The sequence below is a fragment of the Saimiri boliviensis genome, chromosome 2 (assembly GCF_048565385.1).
Source record: "Saimiri boliviensis isolate mSaiBol1 chromosome 2, mSaiBol1.pri, whole genome shotgun sequence".
Taxonomy (NCBI): Eukaryota; Metazoa; Chordata; class Mammalia; order Primates; family Cebidae; genus Saimiri; species Saimiri boliviensis.
The window spans coordinates 188028777-188048892 of record NC_133450.1 but is presented as its reverse complement, the minus strand read 5'-3'; the positions used below and the strand labels follow the sequence as shown (position 1 = coordinate 188048892).

The window sequence follows — 20116 nt, the reverse complement described above, 5'->3', positions numbered from 1 at the left end:
AAAAGCATGAAACTGTAACTCGAAAAAAAAAATAATAATATAAAATAAAACGCATAAGCAATCCATCCACCTAGAGACAGCAGTCTGTCAACATCCTGGCATACAGCTCTCCACATCATCTGTGAGTCTGAGTGTGCAGCCACATTTACAGTCCTCTGATTTCCTTTTAATTTCCCAGTCCAGGATAAATGCCCTTTCAGGTGAATGAGTTTACATTTGCCTCGTTGTTATGTCTGCCTAGTGTTTGGTTCTGTGGCTGTGCTGGAATGTGCCAGCCCAGCCCACTCCTGTTGGTGCTGAGGTGGTTTCGAACTTTTCACTGTTAAGAATATGCTGGATGGAGGCATGGGGTGGGGGGTGCATGCCTCTGTCTCCAACTGGGTCTGCTTTTTCAAGGGTCATGTCCTCAGGGAACTAGGGATCTGGCGAGGTACAATGACCCTTTTCTATTCCCTGGAACAAGTGGTTTCCTTTAAGGTACTGTTCCGGGAAACATCTGGTTTCAAGGCCTCCTAGATTCCAGAATCCAGCCTGTCCCAGTGAGAAACACCACCCTGGTTTCAGGTCCAGGAATGCGTGGAAAGAGCAGGGCAAAGGTTGGAGGGGGGAGGGACGGGGGCCTCTTTCCCTTGCCTGCTCCTGACAGCTGGGTTCCCAGTATCTTCACTCTCACACATCCTCTAGAGAAGCCAGGATGGGATTCTCATCTTCTCCATACAGCCAGGGGAACTGAGGCCCAGCAAGGGAGTGGCAGAGGCGGGGCTCGGATTAGCTTTTCCACGTCCCAGTGGGGCTGAGACAGAACTGAGCAGGGTTCTTCCTGCCCTTTGCCCCACGTGGAGCTGATAGAAGCCCCAGGAAGTGAAGGGGAAGCAAGACCTGTTGCTCAGAGAGGCACAGCCTGTATCTCTGCAGTTGCAAAGCCTTAGGAAGTCCTTAAGTGGGCTGGGTCGGAACTGATGTCTGTTAACCCTTAATTCCAGCCCTCCACAGAAGTTTACTCTCCGGAGGAGGCTTCCTGGACTGTCCGTTAGAACTGCAGAGGGCAAAGACCTGCTGCTTCTTCAAGTCAAAGATGCAGATGGGGCCGGGTGCTGTGGCTTACACCTATAATTCCAGCAGTTTGGGAGGCCAAGGCCGGTGGATCACTTGAGGTCAGGAGTTCAAGACCAGCCTGGTCATCATGGTGAAGCCCCATCTCTGCAAAAAGTACAAAAATTAACCAGGGGCAGTCATGTGCACCTTGAATCCCAGCTACTCAGGAGGCTGAAGCAGGAGAATCGCTTTTGCAGTGAGCTGAGATAGTGCCATTGCACTCCAGCCTAGGTGACAGAGCAAAACTCCATCTCAAAAAAAAAAAAAAAAAAAAAAAGGCTGGGCACAGTGACTCATGCCTGTAATCCCAACACTTTGGGAGGCCAAGGTGGGAGGATCACCTGAGGTCAGAAGTTCGAGACCAGCCTGGCCAACATGGTGAAACCTCATCTCTACTAAAAATATCAAAAATTAGCTGTGTGTAGTGGTGGGTGCCTGTAATCCCAGCTACTCAGGAGGCTGAGACAGAATCACTTGAACCCGGGAGGCAGAGGTTGCAGTGAGCTGAGATTGCGCCATTGCACTCCAGCCTGGACAGCAAGAGCGAAACTCCTTCTATGGGGAGGGGGATGATGCAGGTGCCTTTTGCTCAGGTGAACCTGTGGCAAATCAGATCCCGTGACTCCTGTCCTTCTGAAGATATGAACTGGGTCTCTGAGAGTTGGCTGGGTGCAGGTATCACTTATGGAGGAAAATGAAACTTAGCATTGTTCTGCAGATTTGGTATTCACCCAAAGTGCCTCGTGGGGGCTCGGTTTCCTCATCTGTAAAGTGGTGGTGATGGAGTTGCTGTGTGCATTCATGAGAGGACACAGAGGAAGCACAATGTACCTAGTGTGTCCTAAGAGTCCGGTAAATGGAACCAGCAATAGAGGTAGAATGAATGGAGAGAACACTGGATTTGGAAGCTGGGAGCCTGAGTGCAAGAGCGGCTCTGCCCCAGATTCCAGGGTGACCTTGCACAGCTGCTTCCCTCACTGCCACCAGATAAGCACTCTCGGCTTTGCTGCATGTTGGCGTCAGCCTCGGTCTTGTCCCTGCAAGTCCACCTCCTGCCCTTGGGGTCACAGGGAGAGGCTTCCACTGCCCTGTTGCTGGGTCCCTCCTGCTTCCCATATAACAGGGAGAATGGCAGGAGCACCTGGGACCAACACACACCATAGCATACAAAAACACACACACACTCACTACACACCTACAGTTCACACACACAGCATGCAAACAGATACACACACACCACACATACAGCTCACACACACCACGGCATACACACTCTCACTACACATATAGCTCACACGTACCACAGCATACACACACACAACACACAGCTCACACACATACTACACACATACAGCTCGCATACCGCAGCATACACACACCATAGCATACAAAAACACAGTACACACATATAGTTCACACACACAGCACACACACACACACTACACATGTACAGCTCACACACCACAGCATATACACAGCATACAAAAACTCACTACACACAGCTCACACACACCACAGCATACAAAAACACACACACTACATACAGCTCACATACACAGCATACAAAAACACACACTACACACATACAGTTTACACACACACCACAGCATACACACACATACTACAGCTCACACAACACAGTATACAAAAACATACTCACTACACACATACAGCTCACACACACAGCATACAAAAACATACTCACTACACACATACAGCTCACACACACCACAGCATACAAAAACACACACTACATCTAGCTCACACACAGCATACAAAACACATACTACACACATACAGCTTACACACACCACAGCATACAAAAACACAACATACAGCTCGCACACACCACAGCAGACACACACACTACACATACCACATACACATCATACTCAAACACACCACACAAACACAACACACACATCTTACACATATATACCATATGCATACCACATATACACACCACATACCCTCACACAACACACAACATACAAAAAACACACTACACATACACCTTACACACCACATACACTCACACAAAAACACACCACCACACCCACTCACACCACACACACTCACTGCACACATACAATTTATGCACACACCACACATACACCACATGCACATCTGGTGTGAGTGTGGTGGGGGGCTGCTCATTTCCCTCCACTCAAAGCGTCCTCATCATCATCGCCATCACCCACCATGCTGCAAAGCGCAGGACCTCATCTCGGCTCCCCTGTGCAGCCCCCTGTGCTCTCCCCTCCTCTCAGGACTCCCTCCCACTTCCACAGGGTTGAAAGATCAAATGCAGGGTGCCCAGTTAAACTTGAATTTCAGATAGACAAAGAATTTTTAGTGTAAGCATGTCCCAAATGTTGTACGGGACATATTCATACTAACACGTATTTGTTGCCTGTCTGAAATTCCAATTTAACTGTATGTCTTGTCTTTTTATTTGTCAAATCTGGCAACCCCATTCCCCCAGTTCTCTGCTCCCCACGCTCCCCTACCTTCCCATCCCTTCTCCAGTTGCTTCTCCTCGGCCCCTCTTCGTCAGCCCATTCCGGGGTACTGGACTTGGCAACCCTCTTTTTTTTTTTTTTTAAACTTCCTGCTCTCCTGGGACAGCTTCTCGGATCCACCTCCACGTGGGCCTGGCCCCACCAGCGTCCTTGGAGGACCTTCCCGCCAGCTCCTGAGCCACCCTCCCTGCAGCGACAGCACGTTGCCACGCTGCATGTGTCTCCAGAGGCTGGGCCTGCCAGCCTGACCCAAGCAAGCCTGCCTCTCTACTCCCTGCATTGGAAACATGCTGGACTAGATGCGGCCAGAAGCGTTTCCCCGGGAGCTGACTCTTGTCCAGCCTCATTTCCTTGTGCCTGGCCAAGCTGAGCCACTGACCCCCTTCCCCCACATGCACTCGGAACCCCCATTCATGCTGCTCCCCCTGCCCACAGTACCTCCCCCAAATTCTGCTTTCTCAAGTCCCCTCTCTTCTCCAAGTTCAACTCACAAAGCCTCCTCCTCCCAGCTCCACTCCCTTCCGCGAGCACCTAGGGTGTGTTATCTGAAGCCTTATCTAGGAGTTCACGAGGTCCAAATGTCCAATTGACTCCCTCGTTCCCTGGCAGGGCTGGATACACAGTCAGTGCCCAGTGTTTCCTGAATGAGTAAGTGAATGAATGCATGGGTAAGTGAGGTGGCATCTATTCCAGGAGTAGATGGATGGGTGGGCCGATGGGCAAATGAACAAACAAACCAAGAGTGTGCCGGGCTCAGCAGACAGCTGATCTCCTGCAGAGGGAGGCCAGGCTCCCTCCCCACGCCCTCTCCACTGGCACATCGTTTTCACAGCCCTGTGATTCCAGCCTGCAGACCCTCCCGGACTGACCTGGTGAGCACTGTGACCACACAGTACAAGAGCAGAGTGCCGGGCCTGGCTCCTGCTGAAGGCTGCCGGAGCTGGAGCAGAGCTGACTCTGGCTGAAGGGAGAGGGAGGCTGAGGCCCACTCTTCTCCACTCCCGGATCCTGCTCAGCTGTCTTTCCCCACGTGGGTCTCCTGTGCCCAGGTTTTTCTTTGTGTCTAGACGTACGAACCCACCTCTGACCAGTCTAGGCTATTCCGAGGACAGGACCCTACTGAGTTCCTGTGGAGATGTGCTGCCAGGTCCCCTTTCAAGGAAGGACTTCAGCCAAATGCAATGGCTTACACCTGTAATCCCAACATTTTGGGAGGCCAAGGTGGGAGGATCACTTGAGGCCAGAAGAGTTCGAGACTAGGTTTGGCAACATAGTGAAATCACATCTCTAGAAGAAAAGGGTTTTTTTAAAATTAGCTAGCATGGTGGCATGCACCTATAGTCCCAGCTACTCATGAGGCTGAGGCGGGAGAATCGACTGAGCCCTGGAATTCAAGGCTGCAGTGAGCTATGATCACACCTGCACTCCGGCCTGGGTGGCAGAGTGAGATCCCATCTCCTAAAATTAAATTAAATTAAAATAATAAAATAGAAAGGAAGGACTTCAAAGGCCTGCAGAGAGCTGCCCTGGCTAAGGTTAGACCCTGGGGGAGGGGAGAGGGACTCAGAAACGGAGCAAAGGTGTGGGGATATAAAGGGCCTGTATCAAGGTTTGACTTTTTCCTCTACCCAATCCTGCTTCTTCCTTCTTCTCTGCTGACAAATGCCGAGCGTATGATAAAATACATTGTTTGCTAAGAAGAACCATGGCAAGGAAAACCTAGCTGACCCCCCAACGAGTGGAAAACTGCTTGGGGCATTCTAAAGTAGCACAACAGTATGTGTATAGCATACACCTGTTAAAACAATTCTCTAGGCACGGAATATGTGACCTGCCCCCGTGGCTCCCTCGTGGAGAATCCTTTCTGGTTTGCCTGTGATCAGTGGTGAGCAGGCACCAGCTGCCTACCTAGTTTATCCTGGTTCTATGAGAAAACACAGGACACCTGCTGTTAATAATAATCACCCGCTCAGAGAGACTACGTGGGTCAGAGTCTGCTCGTGCTCGAGGCCCTTAGTCCGGAATGCTGTCAGCCCCTGAGGCTGTTGGCTTGGAAGGCTGAGGAAAAGGTTTTTGACATCTGGATAGTCCCTTTCACTTTGCTGTTCTATCCGAGTGTCTGCTTCTTACTTGCTTTAGCGTCGCCTGGGTGGGGGTCTCTACGGCCGAGCGGGACTCGATACTTCCCTTTACAGGAGATGATCCTTGATAAATGTCTTGCACCCAAACTTTGCCACAGTGTTGGCTTTTAGAGAATACAGCCCGCAAAAGTTCTCGTCCCTCTGTCTCCGGGGCCTCCCCACATGCCGGGTCCCTTCCCTGTGCATCTGTGAAGGCCCTGCATGGGGGACTGGCCTTCGGAGTGTCCAGGACTTGGTCCCAGGAGCTCTGGGGCCTGAGTTGAGCCCCGCCCACCATGCTCTTCCCCCTCCCTCCAGCATCTTCCCGTTATACGTCTCCAGCTCCAAGCCACTCTCTCTGAGGGCCCTTCCCGTGGCAGCCACATGGCAAGGGCAGCCTGCCTGGACACCCTTAGAGGCCAGAGTCCCCCTAAAGCTCAATCCTGCCCCCCTCAACAGACAGGTCCTGGGAGAGCCGTCTACTCAGGGCTAAATGCAGACATAAGAGCCAGGAGGCTCCCGATTTTGTACCTTTCGAACCAAATTCCTTAAATACAGCACGGCGTTTATTCCATGGCCACAGGAGAATGGGTTTCTATTAATAAAAACTGAGTATGTCTTTGTTTGTGATGAAAACAAGAGCTTCGTTACATGCTCTGAATGTAACATAACATTTTAACTTGTCTGGAATTATCTTTCAGTTCCTGGTTTTTCTGTCACTCCCGGGTAACACAAGTCACGTTCTCTAAGAATAGAAGTGACCTGTTAGAATATAGCAATACAAAACACGTTAAAAATATGTTTAAAAATCAGATTTCTGGCTTTCGATAAAACACGGTGCTTTCTGTGGCTCGTATTTTCTCTCCAAATCAGATTTGGAAAGGCCCGTAAAAGGATATACATTTTCAGTTCTAAAGTAAATCATCTGTTCCCAGGAAGCAGCTCTTCAGAATTTTAGGGCTGATTTCAGGCAAATGGCAGGGAGCAGGCCTCGAGGCTGGGTTCTGTGCAACGTGCAAAAGGAATCGATTAGGAGAGCAAATAAGAAGCGGTTTCCAAAAATGTCCACTTGAGGGTGCTGTGTCCTCAGGTGGCAATAGACCAGCATCGCAGGCACATGCCTACAATAAATTCCAGTGGTATTTCAGTTCCTGGTGTAGCTCAGCAGACCTGGCGGCCTTGCAGTCCAGCGCTGTGTCTGTTCGCTCACTCCTCAGACCCCTCCTAAGCCCCATTCCCATCCTGTGGGTTAACTCCAGCTGGGCTCAGGGGTTCCAATACCAAGGATCTCCCAGGCTGGGGTGGGAGAGATGATGGAGAGTTCACAGGTTACAGGAGGGGAAGGAACAGGAGGCAGCCCTGGGAGGGGCAGAAGGCCAGGGAAGGCTTGCTGAGGGGCATGTGAGTCTGACCCATCAGTATAGCAAATCCTAGGGACTCAGGCCTCACATGAAGGTCCAGAAGTCCCGGGCACTAGGCACTGGCTGGGCATGGCGACCAGGCCCCGTGAAGAGAGAAGCCTCCCGGTGAAACGTGGCCACCGTGAAGCTGCTCCCAGGGCCCCCCTGTAGATCCTGGGCCGTCGAGTCACAGCTGAAGCAGCAGAGGACACAGGTGATGGTCACAGTCACCACAAACAGTACTGCCACCACCCCAATCACTGCCGTTTCCATGGCCCGCTGAGCAACCTTAGGTCCTCTCGAAGCCTTCACTCCCATGCAGAACAGGAGGCTCTTGGTGATGGCAGGGGCCCGGTGCTCTCCCTCCGTCTCCTAAGAAGACGCTGCTCTGAGTCCCTGGGTCGCTCCTGCTCCAGGCCATTGGGCACTGCCACGTGACCCCACTGCTCAAATCTTGGATAAATCTCTATTTTCTACTCCTCAGGCCAGGCCTCCAGGCGCTGTGGTCAGCTCCATGTCAGCTTCTAGAAGAAGCACTGCCCTGGAAGATGTGAGAACAGACTCCCGAGGTGGAGAGGAGGGGTCAGAAGACGCTGCACAGAGACAGCCTAGCCAGCCCTGGCCCTCCGGTGACGCCTACGGATTTCAAGAACAAGTTACACTCAGGCCAAAGACAAAATACTCCCCCTTCTATGGATGCAGGAGGAGCCCGGCTCCTCCCCAGGAGGGACCTTGGGCCAGTGCTTCAATAGGCCTATCTGCTGCCTCCCCAGCCCCCGGCCCTGTGCTGGGGGCAGGGGCACAAGGAGGGAGGAAGGCATGCGCCAGCTCTGGGCAAGGCAGGGCCACTCACGGGTCACCCCAGGTGCCAGGGCCTTCAGCGGGGGCTGGAGGCGGGGGCAGGTTGCATTTGGCCTCCTTTTCTGCCTGGTGCTGGGAGCATGCAGTTTAGATAGAGTATCACGTGCTTCCCTGGGAATCCCTGCCCTGTCCATGACTGTGGGGCTCCTTACCCGGAGGTCCCAGAAGAAGCCTTCTTGGGTGCTGGCCTTGCCTGCCCTCTTTGCTGCCCACTCAGCCCCTTGCTCACACTCTTGTACTACGAAGACTTACCCTGGGCTCCCCAAGGGCCAGCCCTCGCTGCACCTAGTACTTCAGCCCCCTGGCGTGGTGGCCGCCCCAGGGACCATGGCACTCCTCCCTGGGTGCCGCAGCCTCCACGTTGTCCCGCTTGGAACTTGGCTCCGAGATGTCTGAGCAGCTGAGAGCACTTCCTGAATTCCTTCCTCCAATTGTGAGAAGGGCCCAGGACCCACTCAGCAGCCGTCCAACCCGTTATCCCGCCCCCCGCCGTGCGCTCCCCAAGCCATTTCCACCCTGCTCCCTGCCAGGAGGTCAGCGGAATAAGCTAGGCCCAGGTGACTGAGTTAGTCTGCCACGTCAGAGCCCCTTCACACCCAACACCTCTGCAGACCATCACCACTTCCAGAAAGGAGACTGGGCTATCAGCCCCACTTTGTCCATATTCTGGGAAACAGAGTAGTGAGAACAGTAACTCCAGGCATGGGACCCCACCAGGCATGACCTCATAACCTTCCCAGCAACCGTGTGTAGCGATATAGCCTCCATTTTACAGATAAAGATCCTACAGTCATAGAGGTTAAATGACCTCCCTGTAGCCCGTTTTGAATTAGCCACGTTAACCGGAGTGCCAGTAGCTGAGGAGGGACCAGCCTCCCTCCACTCCTAGCTCAGTGCCCTTTCCAGGTACCATTGGACCACAGGTCATCTGATTCTGCAGTTTTACTGATCTGGGTGCAGAGTCCCAGAAAGGGCAGAGGGCCGGCCCAAGGTCATGCAGCCCGGATCCTTTTCCGTTTCTCCAAGGCCCAAGGGAACTTTCTTTAGTACCAGCATTAGGAAACCGGCCCTTTGCACAGAATGGGAGAGCAACTTTTCAGAGCAAACCATGGCCTGTCATATTCTCAATCTGTCCCTTTTCTGAGATGATGGGACCATCTGGGCCCTGAGCTCCTCCTCCACACGGAGCAGCCTGTGGGCCGTGACAGGAAGCAGATTCCTTGGATTATTTTTATTAACTGGGACGACCAGAAGCAGAGGGAAGGAGATGACGGGATGATCTAGGGGCCTGTGGTTTCAGGTTGAGTTACCAACATCACCTCCTTAATTGGGGTGATAGAGGGCACCAGGGGACTGTGTGTCAAGCTTGAACATTTGTTCCTTTGACTTCTCATCAGCTGTTCTTGGCGGGGACACGCAGCTGGAGGCCGCCTGCAGAGTGCCTGAGTGGTTCCACATTTTTAAACTGAAATAAAGGCCGATCGCTCAGCAGGCCTCCTGCCCTGCATAGGCTTCCTTTCCTGTTTCTGAGCTTTAGGGGAACCTCTTCCCCTTCTTTGATTCATCTGTGAAATCAGCATGGAGATGCTTGGAAAAGGGGCAGGGCTGGAGGGAACAGAAGGAAGAGTTGTGGCAGGAATCCAGGTGGGGCATGGAGAGGTCCTGGGTTATAGGGGGTGGATTTGAAGGACATTGCAGAGGAAGTCAACACTGCATGACCGCCTAGGGTCCACTTTCCCAACCCAGAAACCCAGGGCGGGAGAAATCAGTGTGAATTTGCCTCCCCGTCTCTCCCTCCTCCTCCAGTCCTCACAGAGAATCCACTGGGAAATAGAAAGGAAAGAGGACATTCTGTTCCTATGAGTCACCAGGCCCCTGACTCTCTGGCTTGCTCTCCAGCCCCTCCCCACCGCCTCGCCTGGCCCCACTTCCCACCTAAGCTCACAGGCACAGGCTGATGGTCTCAGAGCCAGACTTCCTTTCTCACTGTGGATACCACCAGCTTTCATAGAGCATATTCCAACGAGCCTCCAGGCTTCAGCAAGGGGCATCTCTGTTACCCACCCCATTGTAGAGAAGAGGAAACTGAGACCCCAGCATTCTCCCAAGGCCATCCAACACCCTGTACCCCAGCATCTAAAGACCTCCACTTGCTCCTTCCCAGCCCTCCCACCATGCACTGGCACACAGCTGGGGCAGCATGGCGGGAGATACAAGGCCTGGAGAAGAAACCGTGACCCAGTTACCAAGGAAACAATTCAAGACAGCCTGTGGGTGGGGCTTCCTCGAGTTCCAGAGCTCAGTTCGCCCTGGATGTGGGCTGAAAAGAGTGCAGGGGCAGAGCCCTGGGGATCCAGGCTTGCAGCGGCTCCAACCTTCCTGTCCCCAAGAAGGCCAAAGCCCTGCTGGTGCACACAGGACCTTCTGTGGGCAGGGCTTTGGGCAAACCCCGAATCCTCCCTCAGAGCTCAGACAGAGCCCACCCAATTCTTCCCACTCCACAACCAGCCCCTAAGACCCAGACAGAAGCCACCTGCTCCAGACACACTTCCCAGCAGAGAGGGAGGTCCCAGGGCAATGAGGACGCAGGCCAGGCAGCTCCCTCCCTGCCGCCTGCTATGCTGCAATCAAGAGCCTCTTCACAAAAGCTTCTTAGTGGTTTTTATTTTCCTGGACTAAAGCACCGATGAATTGACTGTGCAGCCTCGTACTGCCTTCTCCAAACCAAAAGGACATTCTCAGGGCCTCTCCCAGTGCCCTACCAGCCAGAGGCCTGCAGTGGTCTGATGAGGAGGTCAAGATGGGCACTTCACATCCACCTGTGTCCTGGCTTTGCCAAGACACCCTTGTCACTTCTGGGGCTCACTGGGAGTCACAATCACAAAAGAGGCACTCTTGCTCTCCACTCCCCAAACCCTTCAGCGTAGCAGGCTCCAGTGTTCCTCCATTCTCTGCTGCCACAGTACCATGGGGCATAGCATGCAAATGCAGCTCACGCAGGCCCCAGGCCATCGTTTCCATCCTTCACTCCAGAGACGCATCCTTCCCCATGGAAACATGGGGTCCACTTGTCCTGGGAATGGATGGCAGGCAGAGACAGCTGCTGTCCACAGGAACCCACGGCGGCAGCCTCAGCGAGCGTGGCGGGGGTGGTGGTGGTGGTGGTGATGGAGGTGGTGAGGGGTGTGGCGGGGGTGGTGGTGGTGGTGGTGGAAGCCCACATGAGACACGTGGCCAGGATGATGGTGATGGTGATGGCCCAGGTGGCCCCGGCGCCGGAAAAGCCAAGGCTGGGCCCAGCGGACTCGGTTTCCCCTTGCAGCTGGACGGTTCCTCTCCACGTCACAGTCCTGCCGTCCATGGAAAAGGCAGGTGGCCAGAAGCAGCAGCAGCAGCAGGACCGCCACAGCAGCGCCTGTGATCCATCCCGTGAGGGTTGCGCTCCCCAGGAGGTCCAGCATCTGGGAGCCAGACAGCCCCTACCCAGCACCTCTCACTCCTTTCTCCCCTTCAGCAGCCTCCGCTCAGCCCTCTCTGTCACTAAACTTTGTTGTCTCCGTTGCGGGCTGGAGAGCAGCCAGGGAATGTGGGCGAAGTCTGTTTGGACTGCAACTGCTGTCCAAGGGTGAGGCCAGGCCGCTGTGAACTCTGGGGAGGCCTGGCAGGGAGGCTGGGTGGAGACATAGGAACTGTCAGGCTGGATCTGGTTGAGGGAGGAGCCCTGAGTCTAGAGGAAAGAAACCGCCTGGCTCAGTGACTTTTTCTCTCCGGGCTTCCGTCTCCTCCTGTAGAGACTGAGGAACAGAGATGAAGCACACAGGCTTTGGAGCCACATAACTCGTTAGCTCTGAGACTATGCACAGTTACTTGACCTATTTCCTCTTCTGTAAAACGGCTGGTAACAGTTCCTTCCCTGCAGGGTGTGCTGAGGACTAAAGGAGATGAGATGTATAAACAGCAACATCAGCTCCCATCACGCGTTTGCCATTGATACCATTGCAGTGGACTCCAGGACTCGGGAGACACTGTCACCTGAGAGTCTGGGGTTCCCGGTCCAGTGGCCTGTAGAGCTCTCCGGGGCTGAGTAAGGCTCTGTCAGATGAACCAGCCCAAGCTCAGTGAGCTTGAGAAGCTCAGGGAGGGGCCACAGGCAGATTTCACCATCCAGGGAGGTCCTCCATCCGGCCTGTCGTGGGAAGAAGGAGGGTCCGGGTGTCATTGTAAGGTGGCTGGGAGGCAGGAAGGAGGCCACTGAGCTCAGAGAGGGCAGGCACAGGCCCGGCCTCCTGGTTCCCAGTTCAGCAGTCTCAACTGGCCATAATGGCGTGCTCCTTGCTCTGTCACACCTTCCCTGCCCAGCGGTGGTGAATACCATTCCTACCTAGTGGAGCATTTACAGAGCAGCAGGATCTGAGCAGTCACTGACTCTCCCTCCAAGCCCAGCCCCTTGGCTCGAATCCATTCTGTTCCTCCTGGGAGTCACCATCCCATCCTGCTCATGGGCCTCAGCGACAGGTACTCATGCTCTCCCTGGGCAAGCCTTTCTGCTATGGGCATGCTGGGCTGTTCCCCAAGCTCTTCCTCACACGCAGTGGGGCCCCCAACGCCCCAGTTCTGTGTCTGGCTCTGCAGGATCCCTCCAGGCTGAGTCCTCAGCCCCTTCCCCCAGGCTCCTCGGGGTCTGTGCTCATCTCCCCGCCACCTGCCATGTGGAGGAATGTCTGCCAACACCACGAGGCTGGTTCTCTGAGCTCTGGCAGCACCCCCACCGTGACATTGGGCAAACCCCTTCCCATGACCCAGCCTGTCTCCTCTGCAGAGTTCCCAGGGCAAGAGCTGACCTCCAGGGACCCTTCCCCCTCTGACCTCAATCTGAGCTGAGCTCTCTCAGGGAGGCCTCAAACTCTTAATGAAAACCCTCACCAGATGAAAAGGCTAAACATTCCTTTCAAACAAATTGGGCTCGGGGCGGTGGGGGGTTGGGGGGCAGCAGGTCTAATGAATCCTGGCACTTCTTTGGCCCTTGGGGGAGCCACTTGAACTTTTAATGATGCTGGAGTAAGAACCCTTCCTGCAGACTCCTGGGGCCCCGGGAGCCCCGCTGCCTTCCCTAGGGAAGTTAAGGAGGGAAGTCTGCTGTGAGGAGGAGGAGGAGGAGGAGGAAGTCAAACAGGATTTTCATCCTCAGAACTTCTCCAGGAAGACTCCCACCCCTGACCAGCCGCTGGCGGCGGGGCAGGGCCGGGCCTTACAACCATGAACTTGAAGAACTTCAGTCAGCTCAAAGGGCCCCTTGGCATCACCCAGACCCAGCCCTCACTGACAGATGGAGAAACTGAGGCCAGAGAAGGGAAAGACTCGCTTACGTTCCCCCAGCCTTGTGAGCTAATCTATACAGCATGTACTCAACAGAGCACTGTCCCTGCAGTGAGGGGCCATCTGGAGTGAGAGCCTGAGATCAGCCAGGCCTTCCACAGAGATAGTGGGAAGATGAGGTGGAGATGCAAATGAGCCTGGAGGGGGCAGGGGTTCAGGCCTTCCACACACATACCTATATACACGACATCTGTTTCCTTAGGTGCAGACTCACTCCCCAACTGGATAGTAGATCCCAAGGTGAACATTTGATTAGATGCTTTGGGCACCAGAGGGGCAGTGAAAGACAGGCATTGAGACCACAGTCCTCTGCAACTTAACACATTTATGCCTAAGTTTGCATTTTTTTAATTTCTGCAATCAGACCTTGACAATGACCTTGATCAGTAGGATATAAATAACTCCCACATAATTAGCGTTCCAGTAATGGAACACTAGGCATAAATAAGAAGTGACACAGCCAGGTGCAGCAGCCTGTAATCACAGCATTTTGGGATGCTGAGGGGGGTGGATTATTGGCGCCTAGAAGTTCAAGACCAGTCTGGGCAACATGGCAAAATCCTGTCTCTACAAAAATTATAAAAGATTAGCTAAGCGTGGTGGCAGGTGTCTGTAATCCCAGCTATTCAGGTGGCTGAGGTGGGAGGATTGCTTGAGCCCAGGAAGTTGAGGCTGCAGTAAGCTGAGATCGCACCACTGTGCTCCAGCCTGGGCAACAGAGCAAGACCCTGTCTTGAAAAGAAAGAAGAATAAGAAGGAGGAGGAGGAAGAAGAAGAAGGAGGAGGAAGAGGAGGAGAAGGAGGAGAAGAAACAGACCGAGACCTTCTTGGAGGCTTGACTGTACATAAGGGTTTGCAGGACTTACAACTTTAAGGACACTGTGGCTGTGTTTCAGGAATCCCTGCCTCAGAAAAGCTTGTCGTTGTATTCCCCCCCACAGGATTGGGGACTTCCCATCCAAGGAACTCCCATTCTGGACCACATAGCTGATTGGTAAGCCTTTTGAAACTCATATTTTTTGGCACAGACTCATGCACAGGCTTGTAAATCAACATTGCTCTGTGGGAAAACTCACACACTAATAATTGTGTGTGCACATGCTCATGTAAATATGCACAGGTGAATGCAAGTTCCAGACAAGTCACAAACTGGTGCTTGTAGTAGCTACAGGTGGTTCTTGAAGTCCAGCCATAGCAACCACATTGTTTTCACTAATTGGTGGCACCACCTAGTGGTGACACTGTAAATAAATCAGTTTTGTATTCTGACCCGTCAAAAGTTACAGCATCTGATGGTTGTTTATAGACCATAATTTGGACCCATGCATTTAAATCATCCCCATTCCAAATTCCCATTGAAACAGACAAAGAAATAAAAGAGGGAAAGTCCTATTCCACACTGGAAATCAGTAAAAAAAAAATCACATTACTGGCTCATAAACTTCAAGGAATTTCTACAAGGTACAGTGCAAATGGAACCAGGCTGACGGATGTATTGACTAAAGAAAGACATTCCTGGGAAACAATGGAGGACAAGCCAGGAGAGTCTCCCTAAAGCCCACAGTAGACAGCCAGGACTAGGAGCAAGGCTGAGATGGGTGTAAGCAGGAGACAAATTGGGCAGCCTTGGGAATCTGTGAGTGCCTGCTCACAGAGAAGGTGGCCAAGGCTCAGCTCGTCTTTTGATTTGCACAGAAAAGCAAGGACATCGGCCAGCAGGTTTGCAACCAGGTGCTCATGCCAATTAGGAAAGGGGACATTCTTCTGGCCAACCTTGGACTGCCTCAACAAAGTTGCCCAGCAGAACAGCAAACTGCTCTCCTCTTCTCAGAAGCTCTCCCTGCCCTAATCATGGTGGATTGGATCTCCCAATCCAGAAAACGAAACCATAAATATTCCATTTTGCTTATCTTCCCATTGCCAGAACCAACATGTTCGAAGATGATCTACACATCTTTTATAGGATGCATTTCAAACCTCAATCCCAAATAAATGTAGATCTAGGTCCCTCCACAAAGTGAGCAATTAGATAAACATTTCTAGACATATGAAAAAAGATATAAGCTATTATATCTTTATTACTAGGGTTATTCGAATCTAAGAAGCAAAAACAGTAAAATTCCCTAATTTACATTGTAAATACAATTCCAAAAGTCAATCTATATGTGAATATGGAAAATATGCAAAACCAGGAAATTTTTTTCCAATTAAAAACCAAATCCGGAAAGATTGCTTTGAGAACCTTCTCTATAACTCAGAAATAAATAAATAAATAGATTAAAAGGGAGAGAGAGAAAGAAAAGAAAGATCCAGAAATCAAATATACCTATATAATAGGCATTCCAGAAATAGAGAATAGAGTCCATGGAGAAACAATTATTAAAGAAAATTTCCTGACTTGAAGAATTAAGTTTTTAGATCAAAAAGTGCACTCAGCACTCAGCAAACATCTATCTATCTATCTACCCATCTGGAGACAGGGTCTCATTCTGTCAACCAGGCTGAAGTGCAGTGGCACCATCACAGTCGGCTCACTGCAGGCTTGACCTCCTGAGCTCAAGTGATCCTCCCGCCCCAGCCTCTCAAGTAGCTGGGACTACAGGCAGATCCCACCATGCTGGCTAATAGTTTAAAATTATTTTGTAGACACTGGTTTTTGCCATGTTGTCCAGGCTGGTCTTGAACTTCTAGGTTCAAGCAGTCCTCCCAACTTGGCCTCCCAAAGCACTGTGATTATAGGTGTGAGCCACCATGCCCTGCTTAAGCAAACTAGAGAGACCAGAGCATCTAGCTATATCCAGGAGAAATTTTAACATTAAAACAATAAAGAAAAACCAAATGATAAACCATCATAGAAAACGGTTTGAGTTTTCATATAAAACTAAACACACTCTACCATACAATCCAACAATCACACTCCTTGGAATTTACCCAAATTAGCTGAAAACCTGTTTCCACACAAAAATCTGCATGTGGGTGTTTACAGCAACTTTATTCATAATTGACAAAACTTGGAAGCAACTGAGAGGTCCTTCAGCAGGTGAATGGATAAACTGTGGTATACCAGACAATGGAACGTTATTCAGCACTAAAAAGAAATGAACTCTCAAGCCATGAGAAAACATAGGGGAAACTTAAATGCATATTGCTAAGTGAAAGAAGCCAATCTCAAAAGGCTACATATGCACCATTGTGACTATTTAACATTCTGGAAAAGGCAAAACTATGGAGATAGCAGAAAGATCAGTGGTTGCCAGGGGCTGGAAGGAGGCAGGAGGTAGAGTGCAGGGAATTTTTTAGGGCAGTGAAACTACTCTTTTTATAAAACACTATGATGATGGATACGTGTCATTTCAAAATTTGTCAAAATCCATAGGATGTACAACACCAAGAATGAACCCTAATGTGAACAACGGCCTTTGGGAGATGAAGTGTCAATGTAGAGTAGGTTATAACAAATGTACCTTTGTGTTGTGAAACACTGATAATAGCAGAGGGGTGTTCACACGGGAAATCTCTATAACCTCCACTCAAATTGTTTGTGAACCTAAAACTACTCTAAAAAATAAAGCCTACCTTTTTTAAAAAAAGCAAAGGGGTAAATAAAATAATCCTACAAACCACAACAGGAGCTGTTTGAAGATATCTTCTTTTATTTTTTTAATTCATATAACTTACTTTATAAAAGTAGCATAACCCTGTTACCAAACCTAAAAACTATAGCACAAAACCACTACTAATCTCAGAATTCTATCAAATTAATGTTCTATCCCTAACAAAACATTGGGAGACGAAAACTCCATAAAATAAATGTATTCTAGGAATGTGAGGGTGGTTTCATATTTTTAAAATATGTTGTCTTGGGCTGGGCTCAGTGGCTGATGCCTGTAATCCCAGCATTTTGGAGGCAAGGTGCGTGGATCACTTGAGGTCAGGAGTTCAAGACCAGCCTGTCCGACCTAGTGAGGCCAACCCCATCTCCACTAAAAACACAAAAATTAGCCAGGCGTGGTGGCTTGCACCTGTAATCCCAGCTACTCAGGAAGCTGAGGCACAAGAATTGCTTGAACTCAGGAAGCGGAGTTGCCATGAGCTGAGATTACACCACTGCACTCCAGCCTGGGTGACAGAGTGAGACCATGTCTCAAAAAAAGCAAAACAAAAACAACAAATTGATGGTTTGTGGCAACCCACTTCAAGCAAGTCTGTAGACACTATTTTCCAACAGCATGTGCTCACTTCACATCCCTGTGTCACACATTTTAATAATTCTCACAATATTTCAAATGTTTTCATTCCTAACATATCTGTTATGGTGATCTGTCATCAGTGGTCTTTGATGTTACTATTATAATTGTTTTGGGGCACCATGAACTGCGTCCCTATCATATTATTCAGTAAATGTGTGTGTTCTGGCTGCTTCACTCACTAGCCCTTCCTCCATCTCTTTTCCTCTCCTAGGGTTTTCCTATTCCCTAAGACACAATGATATGAAAATAAAGCCAATTAATAACCCTACAATGGCCTCTAAATGCTCAATGAAAGGAAGAGTCATGTCTCTCACTTTAAATCAAGAGCTAGAAATTATTAACCTTAGTGAGGAAGGCATGTGGAATGACAAGACAGACTGAAAGTGAAGCCTCTTGCACCCAACAGTTAGCCAACGTGTGAATGCAAAGGAAAAGTTCCTGAAGGAAATTAAAAGTCCGACTCCAGTGCACACAGGAATGATGAGAAAGCAAAACAGCCTTATTGCCAATACGGAGACAGTTTGAGTGGTCTGGATAAACGATGAACCAGCCACAACATTCTCTTAAACGAAAGCCTAATCCAGAGCAAGACCCTAACTCTCATTAATTCTATGAAGGCTGACAGAGGTGAGGAGGCTGCAGATGAAAAGTTGGATGCTAGCAGAGGCTTACGGAAAGAAGCCATCTTCATAAAAGTACAAGGCAAGGCAGCACTTGCACTTTTGTGATGTTGAAGCTATAGCAAGTTATCTAGAAGGTCTACCAAAAATACTTAAGGTAGTCACACTAAGTAACTGATTTTTAATGAAGCAGTCTTCTATTGGAAGAAGATGCCCTGTAGGACTTTCATAGCTTCATAGCTAGAGAGAAGTCAATGTCTGGCTTCAGAGCTTCAAAGGACAGGCTGACTCTTTTGTTAGGGGCTAATGCAGCTGATAACTTTAGGTTGAAGCCAATGCTCATTTACTGTTCCAAAAGTCCTAATATTTTCCAAATATTACTGCTCATTGACAATGCACCTGGTCATTCAGGAGCTCTGATGGAGATGTGTAAGGAGATGAATGTTGTTTCCACGCCTGCTAACACAACTTCCATTCTGTAGCCCATGGATCAAGGAGTAATTTCGATTTTCAAGTCATCTTATTTAAGAAATGCATTTTGTAAGGCTACAGCTGCCATATCTAATGATTCCTTTGATGGATCTGGGAAAAGTAAATTGAAAATCTTCTGGAAAGGATTCGCCATTCTAGATATCATTCAGAATATTCAGGATTCATGGGAGGAGGTCAAAATATCAATATCAACAGGATTTGGAAGAAGTAGGTTCCAACCTTATGGATGACTTTGAGGAGTCTGAGACTTCAGTGGAGGAAGTAACTGTATATTTGACAGAAATAGCAAGATAATTAGAATTAGAAGCGGAGTCTGAAGATGTGACTGAACTACCGCAATCTCATGATCAAACTTGAACAGACGAGGAGTTGCTTCTTATGGATGAGCAAAGACAGTGGCTTCTTGAGTTGGAATCTGCTCCTGGCGAAGATGCTGTGCACAGTGTTGAAATGACAACAAATGATGTAGAATATTCTACAATATTAGTTGATAAAGCAGCACCAGAGTCTGAGAGGACTGACTTCAATTTTGAAAGAAGTTCTACTGTGGATAAAATGCAATCAAACAGCATCGCATGCTACAGAGAAATCTTTTGTGAAAGGAAGACTCAATTGGTGTGGCAAAATTTATTAGTATCTTATTTTAAGAAATTGCCACAGCCATTCCAACCTTCAGCAACCATCACCTTGATCAGTCAGCAGCCATCCACATCAAGGCAAAGTCCTTTACCAGTGAAGAGATTACAGACCACTGAAGCCTCAGGTGATTATTAGCATTTTTTAGCAATAAGATATGTATATGTATTTTTTGAGACAGTCTCGCTCTGTCACCCAGGCTGGAGTGCAGTGGCACAGTCTCGGCTCACTGTAACCTCTGCCTCCTGGGTGCAAATGAGTCTTCTGCCTCAGCCTCCAGAGTAGCTGGGACTACAGGTGTGTGCTACCACACTCAGCTAATTTTTTTTTTTTTTTTAGTAGCAACGGTCACTCCTGATCTTGTGATTCGCCCGCCTCAGCCTCCCAAAGTGCTGGGATTACAGATGTGAGCCACTGTTCCTGGCCAATAATGTATTTTAAAATTAAGATATGTACCTTTTTTAGACATAGTGCTATTTATTCCACACGTAATAGACTATAGGAAAATTTTTTATGCACTGGGAAATCCAAAAATTGATGTGACTCACTTTATTGCAGTGATTTGGAACTGAGCCTGCAGTATCTCCAACGTATGCAAATGATCAGCAAACAAAAAAAGTGTACTATTAGGAAGATACTCTCCTAACATTATTAAAAGGAAACATATTTCAAATCAGTAGTCAGCATCATGATTAATGGTGAAAATAAACAGGCCTGTAATCCCAGCACTTGGGATTCCCATTA

At 49.7% G+C, this 20116-nt stretch overlaps 3 protein-coding genes and 1 long non-coding RNA gene across 4 annotated transcripts in view; all 4 read right to left on the bottom strand.

Annotated features, from left to right (window-relative positions):
• The window catches only part of LOC141583753 (uncharacterized), a 121961-nt gene extending 118246 nt beyond the window's left edge, over positions 1-3715 (bottom strand). Inside the window, exon 1 of the long non-coding RNA XR_012516632.1 lies at positions 3606-3715. This is a non-coding gene — a long non-coding RNA (uncharacterized LOC141583753). The remainder of the gene's footprint in view (positions 1-3605) is intronic.
• Positions 3716-4063: 348 nt separating this feature from the next.
• On the bottom strand, positions 4064-10570 carry SPAAR (small regulatory polypeptide of amino acid response). The gene has a single exon (XM_074395040.1). The coding sequence runs from the start codon at positions 7453-7455 to the stop codon at positions 7183-7185; it is 273 nt and encodes a 90-aa protein (XP_074251141.1). The 5' UTR covers positions 7456-10570; the 3' UTR covers positions 4064-7182.
• A 77-nt stretch (positions 10571-10647) lies between these two features.
• Positions 10648-11825, bottom strand: HRCT1 (histidine rich carboxyl terminus 1). Its single transcript, XM_003943784.4, has one exon. The coding sequence runs from the start codon at positions 11457-11459 to the stop codon at positions 11130-11132; it is 330 nt and encodes a 109-aa protein (XP_003943833.1). The 5' UTR covers positions 11460-11825; the 3' UTR covers positions 10648-11129.
• Positions 11826-11876: 51 nt separating this feature from the next.
• The window catches only part of TMEM8B (transmembrane protein 8B), a 96952-nt gene continuing 88712 nt past the window's right edge, over positions 11877-20116 (bottom strand). Inside the window, exon 11 of the mRNA XM_074395037.1 lies at positions 11877-12184. Within this exon, the coding sequence (XP_074251138.1) occupies positions 11972-12184 (213 nt within the window). The 3' untranslated portion in view covers positions 11877-11971. The remainder of the gene's footprint in view (positions 12185-20116) is intronic.